General features: G+C 46.5%; 1 protein-coding gene across 1 annotated transcript in view; it reads left to right on the top strand.

Moving 5' to 3' along the window:
- Lexm (lymphocyte expansion molecule) overlaps window positions 1-12,972 on the top strand; it is a 25,730-nt gene extending 12,758 nt beyond the window's left edge. Inside the window, exons 10-11 of the mRNA XM_036178585.1 lie at window positions 282-415; window positions 12,900-12,972. Of these exons, the coding sequence (XP_036034478.1) occupies window positions 282-415; window positions 12,900-12,972 (207 nt within the window). The remainder of the gene's footprint in view (window positions 1-281; window positions 416-12,899) is intronic.
- Window positions 12,973-16,095: the final 3,123 nt, after the last annotated feature.

Genomic DNA, 16,095 nt, shown 5'->3' with positions numbered 1-16,095 from the left:
TCATCTCCCCCATTGAGTACCTTGTCTTACAAGGACCCCTGTCATATTAGACCAGGGTCCCACCTGCTCCAGCATGACCTCATCTCAGCCCATTATATCTGCAACAACCCAATTCTCCAATAAGGTCACTAAGATTAGGGCTTAAGCATATTTTGGGGGTAGGGACACAATTTGATTCATAACAGTTGGGGGGTGTCTGGGGCATGAAGGGAGGAGAAAAGGCCTGAGGGCAAGTCTCCAAGCCATGCTCACTAACATCCTGTTGTATTCTCTCTGCACAGAACCCAGTTGGGGTAGGCCGCTACCTCAACACCACACTAATGGAGACCAAGGACAGACGGCAGCGATACCGTTCTCTGTTCCTGAACGGATCCAAGCGCTACCTGCAAGACCTAAGCCGAGACCAGCTCATGCAGTGAGTATAGCTGGAGCTCCTGGAGGGGGCTGAGGAGAGGTGGTATGACCCTTGGTGGCCTGGAGGAGGGGCATGCTCGGTCCCCATGACAGTCACACAGCAGAGACCCTGGAGACATTCAGTCTAGATCTTGGTTAAGTGCGTACTGGCTGTGGGAGGTGGGCTGAGCTTTGTGTCCTTCCGCTGTTAAGTGAGTGGATGGCTGAGAAGATGGGGTGATCAGTCTAGGGTGAGGGAAAGGCTCCTGGTTCAACCCTCTACCACCAGGTTTAGCCCTAGGCACTTGCATCTCACAGAACCCCAGGTTCTTGGTTTGTCAAGGGTTGGTAAAAGTCATTTTAGGGCGCCATGAAGCCTAAGCATGAAGGGCACATGAAGCCCGGTGGCAAATGATGAGGAAGTCACAGATATCAGCAACTACCATGTTTTATTGATCTAAGAGGCTGTTGGCTAAAATAGAATTTCCATTCTAGGTTTGTTTGAATTTGATGGGACATGCACTTTAGAACTGAGTGTTTTCTTTCTGGGAAATCATGGAGTGGACATTCTGAGGACCCAGTGCTGAGCACCAGATGATTTGCTCAGAGATTATTTTTTGTTTGTTTCTTTTCCCATTTTTCATGTGTGTGTGGGTGTGCATGTATGCATGTTCTTGCATGTGTGTGGGCGTGCATGTATGCATGTTCTTGCATGTGTGTAGGTGTGCATGTATGCATGTTCTTGCATGTGTGTGGGTGTGCATGTATGCATGTTCTTGCATGTGTGTGGGTGTGCATGTATGCATGTTTTTGCATGTGTGTGGGTATGCATGTATGCATGTTTTTGCATGTGCGTGTGTGCCTATGACTTGAGGTTGATATTGAGATTCATTCTTAAGTACTCTTCCACCTTTTCCATTGAGGCAAGGTCTCTCAATCAAACCTAGAGCTCACTGATATGGATATTCTTGCTGGTGAGCTTGCTCTGGGGATCCCCGCTCTCCATTTCCCTAGGTGAGCATCAGGGGCAGGCTACTCTACCCACACAGAATGGGATTCTGGGGATCCCAACTCTGGTCCTCATGCTTTTCTGGCAACCAAGCCCTTTAATTGCTGAGCCATCTCTAGGTTTGTTTGTTTGTTTGTTTTTTGAGCTGAGGATCAAACCCAGGGCCTTGCGCTTGCTAGGCAAGCACTCTACCACTGAGCTAAATCCCCAACCTCATCTCTAGGTTTTAAATGTAATTTTAAGACAGTATTATTTGTGTAAAAATAGTCTTCCTTGATTTAACCCTTTGTTTGGGGGTTCTGGAGACAGGGCAGGGCAGTGGGGAGTAAGAGTTTTAATAGATTTCACATGTGAAGATGCTGGTTCCTTTCTTCACCTTCACGACTCACCCATAGTCTGGTTGGAAATAACCAAACTGGGGTTCATTTTCTTTCAGGATTCGGTAGCTTTGCCGTGCCCTTTCTAACTCCCTGCTTGGTTCTTTATCATCTGGCTTGTGCGTGTGACCTGTGTGTTTCTTTCTGGAAACTTCCAGGACCTTCTTTGACCCTGGTGCTCTGGATCTTCTTGGTGATGTGCCGTATTGTAGTCCATTTTCAAGCATTGTGCCAGGCAATTGGTGTGCTCCTGGCATCTGGAAGCTCGGGTCCTTCTCCTCTGGGGAAGTTTGATTTTGGGGTTTTGTCTGTGATGATTTCTAATGCCCCCCTTTTCTTCTTTTCTTCTCTCTTTTAGAAATTTGTCAGGTGTCTTTATTTGGCATTCTTGGGTTTTTTTTTTTTTTTTTACATGTACACGTGTGTGTGTGTGTGTGTGTGTGTGTGTGTGTGTGTGTGTGTGTGTATGTGTGTGTGCATGTGAGAATGTGTGTGGGTCCATGTATATGTGCAGGTGTGCATACATGTGCACATGTGTGTCAAGACTGAAGTTGACATCAGTGTCTTGATTTGATTTACTGAGGTCTCTCAGTGGAATCTAGAACTCCTGGATCAACTAGCCAAGCTAGCAGTTAGCTCAAGGGCTCCCTCTCCTATCCCCCCTTTCTGTGTGTAGCCGGAAGTTCTCTCTGGTCTCGCTTGTTCTCAAGGTCCCAGAGCTGCTTATAAAATATCATTCAGAGGCTTAATATTAATTACCAATTGCATGGCCTATGGCAGGCTTCTTGCTAGCTAGCTTTTATAATTTGACCCATTTCTATTATTCTATAAGTTGCCACACAGCCATGGCTTAGTGGTACTTTTACATTTACATCTTGCTTTTCCTGGTGGCGGCTGGCATCTCCTCTGCCTCTCCTTTCTTCTTCCACTATCTCTTGGATCTTCCTGCCTGGCTCCATCCTGCCCCGCCATAGGCCAATGCAGCTTTATTTATCAACCAATCAGAGCAACACATATTCCCAGCGAACAGAAAGACATCCCACAGCAGCTGTGATTACAGGAGACTATGGCGACCACCTGGCTTCTCCATGAACTCTGAGGATCTGAACTCCTGTGGTCACACTTGGAAGGCCTGGAGTTTGGATGAACTTTACATGTTGAGCCATCTCCCCGGCTCCTAGCTTCCTGTTGTCTTTTCTTGTTTCTTCTGTGTCCGCCTTTTCCGTTCTTTCTGGTTGGATTTCTTGGTGCTAGTTTTCTAGCCCTGATTCTATCATATTTTTAATCTCCAAGAGCCTTTCTGTCCTGTCACTTGCTCTTTTTTCTTTCTTAGAGTAGTTCCGTGCTGTTGACATGGGATGCTTTCTTATCTAAGGACTCTCTCTTATCCAAGGAGATATTACAGTTTTTCCTGAGTGTGCTGTCTCCAGCTCTTCTTGGCTCTTCCTTTTCTTCCCTTGTTCACTCACCTTCAAGAGAAACACACAGCAAATGCCCTATAAGTCTAAAGGGGGAGGGGCTGACAGGATCCATCATTCACCTGTCACGCTTCCAGGGCCTTCTCTGGGACTACTGGGATTTCCTGGAGAAGAATCTTCCGTTCTGAGTGAGGCTGGTGCAGTGTGGGTGCTCTGGGGAGGAGGGATAGGCCCCTCCCCTTCCTTGGCCTTCTGCTATCTGCTGTTCTGGGGCCCAGTGAGGAGCCAGTGTGGGGCCGGTACAGCTTTGCATCTCCATCTTCAGTGTTGGTCTTGGGCCTGATGTCTGTATTTCCTGGGCCTCCCTGGGGTCTGTGGGAGGGGCTGCATTTCCTCCTGGCCCAGATCTCTCTTTTCATCTTTGTAGCCAGGCTGACTCTCCCTTCTCTGTCCATTTCCTTAGACACATTTACCCCCTGCAACCCTGAGTGCCCTCATCCCTTCCCTTTCTCTACAGTTTGCCTAGCCTTTAAGAATTCATTTAAACACATTTTGGTGAATCTCAGGTGGGAGTGGAAATAAATGTACATATCACCTGCAATTTTAAAATAAAAAAGATTTATTTTATGTGTATGAATGTTTTGCATGAATGTGTGTGCAGCATGTGTGTGCCTGGTACATGTGGAAGTCAGAAGGGGGCATCGGATTGCTTGAAACTGGAGTTTCAGATGGCTGTGAGCTGCCATGTGGGTGCTGGGAACTAAACCTAGGTCCTTTGCAAAAGCAGCAAGTTCCCTTAAGAGATGAGCCCTCTTTCTAGCCCTTCACCTGTCTTTAAGGAACACTAATACTTTTAGTGTATAAAAACACTTGCCTTTCTGGCCAAGGTGCTTAGTCTTATTTTACATATATTAAACCAAGACCAGAGAGAGGAAGGAAGCTTGTAAGTTGCCCAAAGCCACACAGCTGGTAAGCAGCAAATTGAGGACTACAAGCCAGTCTGTCTTCTTCTAGATCACTGACTATTCTCCCATGTCAGGCCCTTGTGAGGATTTGGGAGCCTAGGAAGAGTCATGCCTGGATGCTCAAAGGTGTGTGTGTGTGTGTGTGTGTGTGTGTGTGTGTGTGTGTGTACGCATGCATGTGGGGAAATGTGTGCACATGTATGTGCATGTATGTATGAGTATGAGTCACATGTATGTGCATATATGTGAGAGTGGGGTATGCATATGTATGTGCATGCATGTGGGGGTCTGGGTGTGAGTGTACAAGTGTTTATATGCATGTAGGGATGTGGGTGTGAGTGCACATGTGTGTGGGGGTATGCACATACATGTGTGTACCTACACATGGAAGTGTGGATGTGAGTTGCTGTGTGTGCACATGAACATGGGGAAGGGTGTACATGCACATGTATGTGCATACATGTAGGAGTGTGGGGTGTATGCACATGTGAGTGCATGTGTAGGGGTCAGTGTGAGTGCACATGTGTGTGCATGGATGTGGAGGCTGGAGGTTGGGTGCAGGGAAGCATTCTCATCCGTCCTTACTCCTCAAGGGAGGAAGTCAAGTGTACAAGAAAAAGCATACTTCAGCTCTGGCCAGCATTAGCTTTAAGATCCTTAGTACTTTACTTTTATTGTAGTGCATTTTCAGGAGAAAGAGGCTCTCAGGCAATCTTCTTCTGCCACAACAAAACATTGGGAACAAGGCAATTTAAAAAAGAAAGCGTCTAATTTTGGGGTCCACAGTTCCTGAGGGTTAGAGTCCGTGACCATCATGGGAGCACCATGGGGAGCACGGCAGCAGGTAGGGAGGCATGGCTCTGGAGCACAAGCGGAGAGCCCCCTTCTCATCCACAAACATGAGACAGAGAGCTAACTGAGGATGGTGTTGGCTTTTGAAACCTCAAAACCTGCCCCCAGTGACATACTTCCAACTAGGCCACCCAACTAGGCCTCTTAATCCTTACCAAACAGTTCCACCAAGTGGTGACCAAATATTTTAAAGTGTGAGCCTGAGGGCCATTGTCATTCAAACCACCACATGCACCCATTCAGCTCATAGGAAGTATGGTACAATTTCTGAATTTCAAAGATAAAATAAAAATCTTTCTAGTATCATATCTAAAAAGACATTTTTTTTTTTGAGACAGGGTTTCTTTGTGTAGCCCTGGCTGTCCTGGAACTCGCTGTGTAGATCAGGCTGCCCTTAAACTCACTTGCCTTGCCTTTCAAGTGCTGGGATTAAAAGTGTGTGTCACCATCTCCTGGCAAAAAACAGTATTTTTTAAAGTTTTTTTTTTTTTTTTTTGCATTTACCTTTATTGTTGTCTTTTTGTTTAACTTTTCCTTCCTTTAGATTTTTAATTAATTGTGTGTGTGTGTGTGTGCGTGTGTGCACACACATGCACACACACGTGAACACCCATGTGTGTGAGTGCCACAGCACACATATGGAAATCAAGGACAATTTCTCTCCTACCTTGTGGGTCCTAGGGATTGAATTCAGATTCTCAGGCTTAGTAGTAAGTGTCTTTACCCTCTGGGCCACTTCACTGGCCCAAGGCAGCTAATCTTAAATCTAATCGAAGCAGTCAGGCTTGTTTTAGGTTTCTCTTCTGAAACATATATGGTAGGACATAGCACACGATTCTCAGGAAGAAGAATTGGGTTGTGGCATCTTCTTTGTAGCTGAAATATGATTTGTATTCATACAAGACAAATGAGCTGCATGAGGACTGAAGGTATATCTCAAGCATGTCTGAAACTGCAGCACCTTCTCTGGTCACAGGGAGAGTGGTTAGTGCAAAGACCCTCAGCTGTGACTGCTTTTTGTAAGCAGCGGGACGGGGAGGGGCTGGAGGGATGCCTCTGCAGGTAAGAGCTGGTGTAATTGCAGAGGATCCAAGCTTGGTTCCCAGCACCCACATCGGGTGGCTTACAACTTGCTGTAACTCTAGCTCCAGGGGATCTGAGGCCCTCTTCTGGACTCCTTGGGCATCTGCGCTCACAAGTGCACATACTCCCACACAAACACACATTTACACTTGATTTAAAAAAGTATGGTGAAAAGATGGCTTAGTAGTTAGGGACACTTGCTGCTCTTACAGAGGACTGGAGTTTAGTTCCCTGCTCCCATGTACCAAGTGGCTCACAACCTTTTGTAACTCCGGCTCCAGGAGATCTGATACCCTCTTCTGGTCTCAACATGCAGTTATATCCAAGTGTATGTGTATACACACACACACACACACACACACACACACACACACACACACACAATTTTTTAATTAAAACATTAAACAGTAGGAATAAACAGTAAAAATGAATAGAAACTGGGTGGGGGAGGGATTCTCACTGGTTCCTTACTACCCTTTTCTGTTGGCGTCTGCCACTTTTCAGGGTGGTGGCTGTGCTCCTGTGTGCTTGTGGTTGTGAAATGTGTAATGCCACAGATAGCAGAGGTGCTACAGCAGTTTTCCCATCTTACGACTCAAGTAAGCATGGTTTGAAGAGGTGTGTGAAGGGATTTGCCAAGTCCTGCAGGAGAGCAGAGACAATGCATGGAATGGAGTGTGTGCTTCTGCCTCTGGTCTTGTGCATTATTTTCACTTTCTGAGGCCATGGAGCCTGGTGGTGGCACATGCCTTTAATCCCAGGACTCAGGCGGTAGAACCAGGTGGATCTCTGTGAGTTCGAGGCCAGCCTGGTCTACAGAGCAAGATCCAGGACAGGAACCAAAAACTAGGACAGACAGAGAAACTCTGTCTTGAAAAACCAAAATAATAATAATAATAACAATAATAATGATAATAATAATAAGGCCATGGGTGGTGAGACACATCCTTTATTAGCACGCTGTCTCTAATCCAGGTGAGGGAGAGCATGCATGAGAGAGGAGAGGTGCAGTATATGAGTCCATTGAATCTTTCTTAGTCTCAGTTCCCGATCTCAGCTGCTTCTTCTTGGACTGGACCCACTGGGTCTCGAGCTCCCAATCAGCTAACCTCTGATTTAAGTCCTGTGTGGGAAAGAGTGCTTTTTGCTCTACTGTGTGTATAGTAGGTCCTTCATAAGTGTGTTAGCTGGACAAGAGACCACCATCTGGCTACCTTTCTGGATCTTTTGGCTAGGACATTTTATTTTATTTTGTTACAGTCCCCAGACCTTAGTATAACTGACTCCATGATGGAAGTACCGTTGGAACCCAGCATGTATACAGCACCACCTGCAAGACTGAATCCATCAAAGTTCATAGCTCTGGGAAAGACCCTACCTGGACTGGCCTTGCTTTTTGATTTCTATAGTTCTGCTTCTGGATAACTGTTCTTGCTAACTGAAGTGTGCCAGCCCAGGATATGCTTTTTGTGCTTAAGAGTTCACCATGAGAAAGGCTCCGGACTGACTACACTCCAATATAGTCAATGGCTGGCTAGTATAGACTTTCTATTGGCTTGAACCTGCGTCCAAGTAATCTTGTCTGGTGGATACCCCACAACATTTCTGTTTCTGAGACAGAATCTTTCTATGTAACCCTGACTGGCTTGGAACTAACTATGTAAACCAGACTAACTAATCAAACTCACAGATATCCACCCATCTCTGCCTCAAGTGCTGGAATTAAAGGCATGTAACACCACACCCAGCCCTTAACTAGTATTCTAAAACCCTGTTGGGGTATAGTGGTGTGCACCTTTAATATCAGCAATGGGTAGGTAGATCGCTAAATTTGAGGCCAGCCTGGTCTACATACTAAGCTCTAGGCCATACAAGGCTGCATAGTAAGACACTGTCTCAAAAACAAACAAACAAACAAACAAACAAACACTCAGCTCTGGGGAAAAAAAAGACAAAATAACAAAGAAAAACTCTAGCTGGCCCACTCTCTAGCCATATGGACCAATGCCAGCCTGGCATCTCCCTTACTGGCCTAATCCTCTAGTGTTTATCTGGGAAACGCCTATGTATCAGCCACAGCTCAATGTAAATACAAAAGCTTCCCTGATTTTCTGGACAATGTCTCTTTATTCTTAGCCTCTTGCACATCCCAGGGCGGCACATGCATCTCTGTGGTACTGTGGCTTCCTCACATGCCCACAGAGAAACTGAACAGAGTGTCCCTGTTCCCTTGCTCCAGTGTCTTGCTGATACTCAGAGGTGGAGCTCATGAACACTTGTTAAATGATGAGCCAACACATTCATTAATGAAATGGGTCAGCGTCTTGATAAACACCACAAAAGGAGCACTTGAGATGCTTCTGGTTTTATCTGGCAGAAGATTTCACTTTCTTTTGTTTTTATTTTATGAAAAAAAAATTGAACATGTAGAAAAGTTAAAAGGATTTTATATTGCACACCTCTACACCCACACATCATTTAGATTTTATTATGGGCTGTTGAGATGGCTCATGGGGGAAAATACTTGCTGCCAATCCTGACGAGCTGAGTTCAGTCCCTAGTGTTCACATGGCGGAATTAGACAAGAGACTTAAGAAAGTTGCCTTTGACATATGACACAGCATCCATGTACCTGAACTCTCCTTTACATACAACATTATTATTATATAAAATGATCACAGTACTAATGTTTTAATGCTTAATGGCATATCTTCTATCTGTCACTCTGTCTATTAGACATCTTTAAAACATAAAAAAATTTTGGTTGGGGATTTAGCTCAGTGGTACAGTGCTTGCCTAGCAAACTCAAGGCCCTGGGTTCCATCCCCAGCTCAACAAAAAAAAATTAAATTATATGTGTTTGTGCATTTGTATGTGGGTATGTGCACATGGGTGCAGTGCCTGTAGAAGCCAGAAGAGGGTGTTAGAGCTGGAGTTACAAGTGGTTATGAGCCACTGGATGTGGGTGCTGGGGGCTAACCTCAAATCCTCTGTAAGGGCAGCATGTGTTTTTAACCACTGAACCTTCTATTCGGTCCCTCTTAATCATCTTTTATTTTTTACAAATTTCAAAGGAAATGGAAGCATTAATACACTTCTGCCAAAACACTGAAGCTGCACTGTTCTTTCAGAATTCTAGTTCAAAATGCATATTCTTTACCCAAAAAATTCCAAAGTGGAGCCATAAATGCTCCTTGTTCATAGTAATAATAAATTCTTACCTTCTTGGGGCATGTTTAAAGTATACACGGTGGCTTTAAATGCCGATGCGTTTATATAGTTACTTTTCTTGTTGCCATGAAAGTCCCTGTTAAAAGTGACTTGAGGAAGGACGGGTTTACTGTGGAGTTGGTGACATAGTCCATCGTATGAGAAGATGATGGTGGGAACAGCTCCTCTGTGGCAGCAGGTGGGTGAGGCACCTGGTCACATTGTCTCCCTATCAGGAAGCAGAGACAGATGAATGCTGATACCCACCCCACCCCCAAACACACATGCTCACTTTTCCCGAACTTCCTGGACATTTGCATGTACTGTTTGGGGAGAGATTTGGGTGTTTGAGTCACAAGGAGGGACTCTAGGAAACCCCTCCCTGCACTCCAACCCTAATCTGAATCCTGAGTGTCACTGGGAATGGTGTGTGCAGTGGGTAAGTGACAGTGAGGTCAGGGCAAAGATGGTCTAGTGGTCACTAAAGGCCTTGGACATGGAGCTAAAATGCTTGGATTTGTTCTGAAGAAGCCATGGGTTTTCATAAAGGTCAGATTTATTTACACACACACACACACACACACACACACACACACACATACACACTTTTTTTGTTGTTGTTTTTTGGGATTTTTTTGGTTTGTTTTTGTTTTTCAAGACAGGGTTTCTCTGTGTAGTTTTGGTGCCTGTCCTGGATCTCACTCTGTAACCCAGGCTGGTCTCAAACTCACAGAGACCTGCCTGGCTCTGCCTCCCAAGTGCTGGGATTAAAGGCATGTGCCACCACACCCAGCCTTAAAAGTCAGATTTATAATAGCATTACTTGCATACATAAAAGTCCTTTCTCAGGCATGCAGTTTATGAGGTTTAAAATTATTGCTTAGTTTTAATTTCTAGTTAAGGATGTATATGCATAACTGAGAGTGGGTTTGTGCATATGAGTGCAGTGCCCATAGAGGCCAGAAGAGGGCCTGTGTCGATGCACTATGTCCATGCCAATGACTAATGTGTTTGCCATTCCCAAACAGAATCAGCCACGCTCAGCTCAGACACATTTTTCCCTTTCATTTTACACAGTGCTCTTGAAGTTGCCCGCGTTGTATTGGCAGATTGTTCCCCTGATGCCGGTGTGTCCGAGTGTGTGGATAGGCTGCCTTTTGTTCCCATTTCAACGTTTATGAATGTTGCTTTAAGGAGCTCATACAGCTCTCTGTATAGCGTTCTTTCTGGTAACTAGCCCAGAAGATGTCGTTTTTAGGTCATTTGGCAGATGCACATACAGCGGGCTCTTAAGTTTTTGGGGATGCTGTCCTGTGTGTATTTCACCAGCAATGTGTGAAGGTTTGCTTGCTTCACACTCTGGGTTTGTTTTTGTATTGTGTTTGGTGGTGCTGGGGATTGAACCCTGTGTCTTGTGTATGCTAGACAAGCACTCTACCACTGAGCTACAGCCCAGCCCCACCACATGGGTGGTAAAATTGCATTTTGAATTTTTGTCGTTCTAATTCGCCGTGGTTCGAATTTACATCTCTTCATGACAGGATGTTGAGCATTTTTTCACTTCTTTGCTGAAGTATCTTCAACGCTTTTTGTTTATTCGTTTTAAAGAGCAGGCTGCTTATATTCTTATAGTATGTTTGGAGAATTCTTTGTCTTTATTTTCAATTTTTACCTATGAGTCTGTGTCGTCTGTGTCTGTGGTGTGCCCACAGGGGTGCAGGTACCCACATGGGTGCAGGTGCCCACGAGTGCAGGTGTCCACAGGGGTGCAGGTGCCCACATGGGTGCAGGTGTCCACAGGTGTGCAGGTGCCCACAGGGGTGCAGGTGCCCACAGGGGCTGGAGGCTTCCAATCACAGGGAGGGGAGGTGCTGGAGTTATCTGTGGTTGTGAGCCTTCTGATGTGAATGCTGGGAACTGAGTGTGGACCCTCTGCATTCAGCTCTGAGCCATCTCTCTGGCCCCACATTTAAAAAATTCTTTAGATATTATTGGCCTAAGTCCTTTCTTAGACATTGTATTTACAAATACAAGTGAATACTGTCTCCCAGGTACTCCGGAGGATTTTAATGGGAAGGAACTCGTGTGTTTTCGGTGGGTAGATGGAGGGGGGGTGCAGAGACAAAGATTTGGTCTCGAAGTCTAGATGAGCAAAGAGGGAATAGGTAAGGGTGCAGAGACATAAGACACAGACCCACTGGGTTGCGGGAGAGGCCCCTGTACTCTGGTGAGCCCTCGCTCCCTCCTTCATCCTTTGACTAAGATCTGTAGCATAGCCACTCAGTGCCGGGTCATGATTGAGGGTTCAGAACAAAAGCATGTAACAACCACAGCCCTGTCTCCATGGAGATCCTGGCTGTTCAGTGGGGAAACAGGCAGTCACTGAGAATGTGACGCATGTGACAATGGCCGCTAGCTGCTGTTGGTCATGGGTAGCTAGGGGTTCCTATAAGAAAACCACTTCCAAGTTGCCTGTAGGATGGAGACATGGTCCTGAGCAGGGGCAGGGTGTTCAACTCCTGGCTCAATATCTAAACGGTAGAAGGAGCATGGGAGCTGAGGTTGGAAGTTCAGGGGTGCTGGCCCCGAGTTCTGGCCCTGACCCTGGCCTTAGGTGACCTCATGCAAGCTTGCCCTTCTCTCTCTAGGCCTCAGTTTCCCTCTCAAGGCAGGGCTGTATTATCTTTCAGCTGCTATGGTTTTGTTTGTTTATTTGATTTTTGAGAGGACTCATTCTGTCCTGAAACTCACTGTGTAGCCCAGGCTGGCCTCAAACTGATGGTGATCCCCTTACCTCAGCTTCCCAAGTACTAAGCTTCCAGGGATGAGCTACTTCCACATCAGTGGCCGATTTTCTTTTTTCTTTTCTTTCATTTTTAGACAGGGTCTCATAGCTCAGACTGGCCTCAAGTTCACTGTGTAGAACTGAGGTTGGCCTTGATTTCCCAAACTTCCCACCCCTACATCCCAAGTACTGAGATAACATGTGCCACCACGGCCAGCTTGCTAGGTTGTTTTTTTGTTTTGTTTTGTTTTTTTCCTGTGTCTGTTTTGCATGTGTATAAAATGTGTTCGTGTGTGTGTGTGTGTGTGTGTGTGTGTGTGTGTGTGTGTGTGTGTATGTGCCCATACACAATGTGTTTATATGTGTGTGGAGGTCTTTTTTTTTTTTTTTGAGCTGAGGATCAAACCCAGGGCCTTGCGCTTGCTAGGTAAGCACTCTACCACTGAGCTAAATCCCCAGCCCCTAAGTTTATATCGGGTGTTTTCCTCGACCACTGTCTGCTTTATTTATTGAGTCAGAGTCTCTTGCTGAGGCTGGACCTCACCAATTCTGGCTAGCTAGTTAGACTTTATATGTTTTTCCCTTGGAATTCTTGTAAGACATTCTGACTGTGATGAAATGGGTACAAAGCAGAGATCCCTTCCTTACAAAGGAGTCCTTTCTGGAGGTCATGAATCTTGGCCTCTCAACCAAGGTAGGATTCCCTGTGATGCACAGCTAACACCCACCTGGGATGGGGAACTCACTGCCTTGTGAGGGATTGTGTCCATATTTCTCTCTTTCTCTCTCCCTCTCTCTCTTTTACAGGGAACGGATTACACCTTTTACAAAGGGCAAATGCCCTCCAACTGTGGATTACAATTCAGATCCTGTTCCTTAAAGCCACAGGAGGAGGACAGCCTGATGCGACCAGAGGGCCCAAGGCCTGAAGAGAAATCTTAGGATGGGAGGATGGGAAAGGAAGCAGGGGTCTTGGAGAATGACTGGGAGAGGGGAGAGACCAGGAGGGGCGTCTTTGCTGAAGCCCTGTGGCCAAAAGTCACAAAGTCTGCTGGGACAGTGTGGGGCCAGGTACCTTGTTACAAGAGATCCATTGTCCTGAGCATTCCAGTCAGCTGGTGACATGAATTTGGGAGCCAGACAGCAGGTGGGGGGAAGAGGGTCATGTGGGTGACTCCCTGGAAACCTTCCACTGTTAAGCCAGAGCGTGGGTACCCAGCCCATTGTTGTCCCAGAGGAGGTGGGAGGGGAACATTTGCCATGCAGCAGTCTAGGCCCCTGCAGGAACACCCCACCTCCATGCTAGGATGCTTCTGGAAGCTCAACAGGGCTTCCTGCAAGGAGGAGACTGCTGACCTCCAGGCAGTGTCCAGCAACTGAAAGAGCCTCTGCACCCTGAGTCAGCACTGTGGGCACACAAGTATAGTCAGGTGGGTCTGTGGGGGGCGAGGGGCAGCATCCCGCCTTGCTTCCCACACTGTTCACATCAATGAGAGCTGAGTGTGGTGGTAGGGGAGAGGGTTGTCCCCAGAGAAGAGGGTGCTGGGACCCAGTGGACTCAGCCACAGAACTCACATAATTAAAGAGTAGATACTTTCTTCAGGGCCAGTTTTGTCTCCCCGGTTGCTTCCTCACTTGTGTGTCAAGTGGCTGTCGTGGGAGAAGAGAAACCGTCTCTATTCACAGAGATAATAAAGTCCTCCACGCAAAAGCTGACCCACTGACTCTTCAAACTGGCCTGACAGTTAATTTAGCAAGGTAACAGGAAATAAGATCAGTCTATCCGATGAACTTTCCATAGACTAGAAACACAGCGTTGCAAACTGAAATTTAAAATGTCATCTGTAATAGCCAGGGAGCCCCCCCCCCCCAATCTGCCTATTGGGGTTAGAGCACACATCATATCATCCAGCTTTTCCGTGGGTCTTGGGTCTCATACAAAATAAAAAAGTAAATCTTTTTTGAAAGTTAAAAAATAACTGCAATAAAACTTTAAAAAAAAACTATTTACCTTATAGAATGAGTGCATTTTACGAAATATTTTGCCAGTTATTAGATCACTGGCACTTGCCATCACCATACAAAAGGTGAGCAGATTGGAAACCCTTGCCTTTGTAGGTGAGAACCCTGGGAAGTTTGTTTAAATACTTTGCCCGGAGGTAACCGATGAGCTTTGCGCATGTTACGAAAGTCACGTGTGAGGTAGGATTCCCACCTCTTACAGGCTCGTCTGACTGCCAGGGCAGGCTGTACAAGAAGTCCCAGGGACACCATACCCGCAGGAGCTGGTGTATCAAAACCCCCAGCTTCTCGGTGCTCAGGCAGAACTGAAGTGTGTTCCTCCACAGGCTTAGTGACCCTAGTTGCCCACAGGGCCAGCTGATGGAGGGTGCTCACCTCCGCTGCCATTCCTCTCCACTTTCCTCCTGCTGTCTCCTTTACCTCCTAGTAAACCACTTGTACCCAGGTCTTTAGCTCAGGGTTGGGGTTGGCATCTAGGAAAGGACGAACACTGACATCTTTTCTGACATCCCAGTGGGTCATTAGCTCACACCCTGGTTTGGGCACCTTAGTTTGGAGACCATTCTTCTACTCCCTGGCAATAGCTGCACCTGTCTCTGATTGTAAAAGGCTCCTTTGAGTGTGAGGCAGATATGAGGCTTCTTCTTTAGCCTTCCATCTGGGCAGGGCTTGAGCAAACACTGAGAGCTGAGGCTTGGAACCTGGACCCTTCTGAGGCCTCTAGCAACCCACAGAGAAGGCCAGCATGGAGGGGGTCATGAGGCTGGATCCTGGCTCTGTCCACTAAACTCCAAGCAGCTCCATGTCGATTATATGCTGGACTTTTCCTAATGATTTGTTTTGGGGAACAAAGAGCTTCATAGCCAGTGACACAAACATCTAGTAACCATCCATTCTAGTTCCATCTCTGAGGAGCCAGGCTGAATGAATGTCAGACACATAAATCTTACAAAAGTTGCACCAGGTTCTAGCATCTCTCTAATTGTCCAGCAATTTCCGTCACTCAGGGGTGGAACATCCTGTGTGGGGAGAAGTTGCCCCTTTGAAGCCAGGCTATCGACCCCACAATGTAGACCATCCCTGATACAATGAGTTGGGCATCCTGTGAAGGCAGTCCTAGTCTAAATCCTAGTGACCAGCTAGTGCACAGGAGCAGGTGGGCTCAGGGTGGCCTTGAACTGACGTGCTAGAGTGACTGTCCTCTTCAGTACCCCAGTAGCCAGGATCATCTGCATGTACCACCATGCTCGGGGCCCCTTTCATCCAGAGTTTGGATCTTTGTGCCTCATCATCGTGAGCAGCTTAGTAACAACTGCCCAAGCCTAAGCAAGCCTGGCTCCCACTTCTGGCCCTGTTGTATCCTTTACTCTGAAGGTGCTATATCCAGCTTGGCTCTGGGAGTTCCTCCTCTTCCATTTACCTGTCGCTCAGGCCCTACTGGTCCACTCTCTTTCTAGATCCCTGTAGACTCATCCAGAGAAAACCAAACTGAGGAGAGATGGTGTGGAGAATGCTGGGGGCTTTCAGTGATCCAAATCGGAGAGGTGACTGTCCTGGACCTAGGCAGGCCTTTATTGCCTTGCTGTTCTGCCCTCTCATTGGCTCTCTTAGCCCAGCTACCTCACTTCCTTGTCACCGCCTGTCTGTACAGACCTCCAAGTCTCTATGGTTGGTACTGGGATTAAAGGTGTGTCACCATGCTTAACTCTGTTCCCTAGTGTGGCCTTGAACACACAGAGACCCTGCCTTCCAGGAGATCAGATTAAGGGTGTGTGCTACCACTGCCTGACTTTTGTGTGTACTTAAAAACGGCTTGCTATTTCCTCTGATCTCCAAGCAAACTTTATTTATTAACATACAAATAAAACATGACCACATGGTGTCTTAGGAAATGTTCAACAGCTGCCTCTCAGAACAAAACAGGATGATGTGCCTGTGATAGCTAATTTTATGTGTCAACTTGTCTGTGTCATGTGGTATC

Source organism: Onychomys torridus, chromosome 2 (genome assembly GCF_903995425.1).
Source record: "Onychomys torridus chromosome 2, mOncTor1.1, whole genome shotgun sequence".
Taxonomy (NCBI): Eukaryota; Metazoa; Chordata; class Mammalia; order Rodentia; family Cricetidae; genus Onychomys; species Onychomys torridus.
The sequence above is the reverse complement of the archived record's forward strand: the minus strand, read 5'-3'. Positions and strand labels throughout refer to the sequence as shown.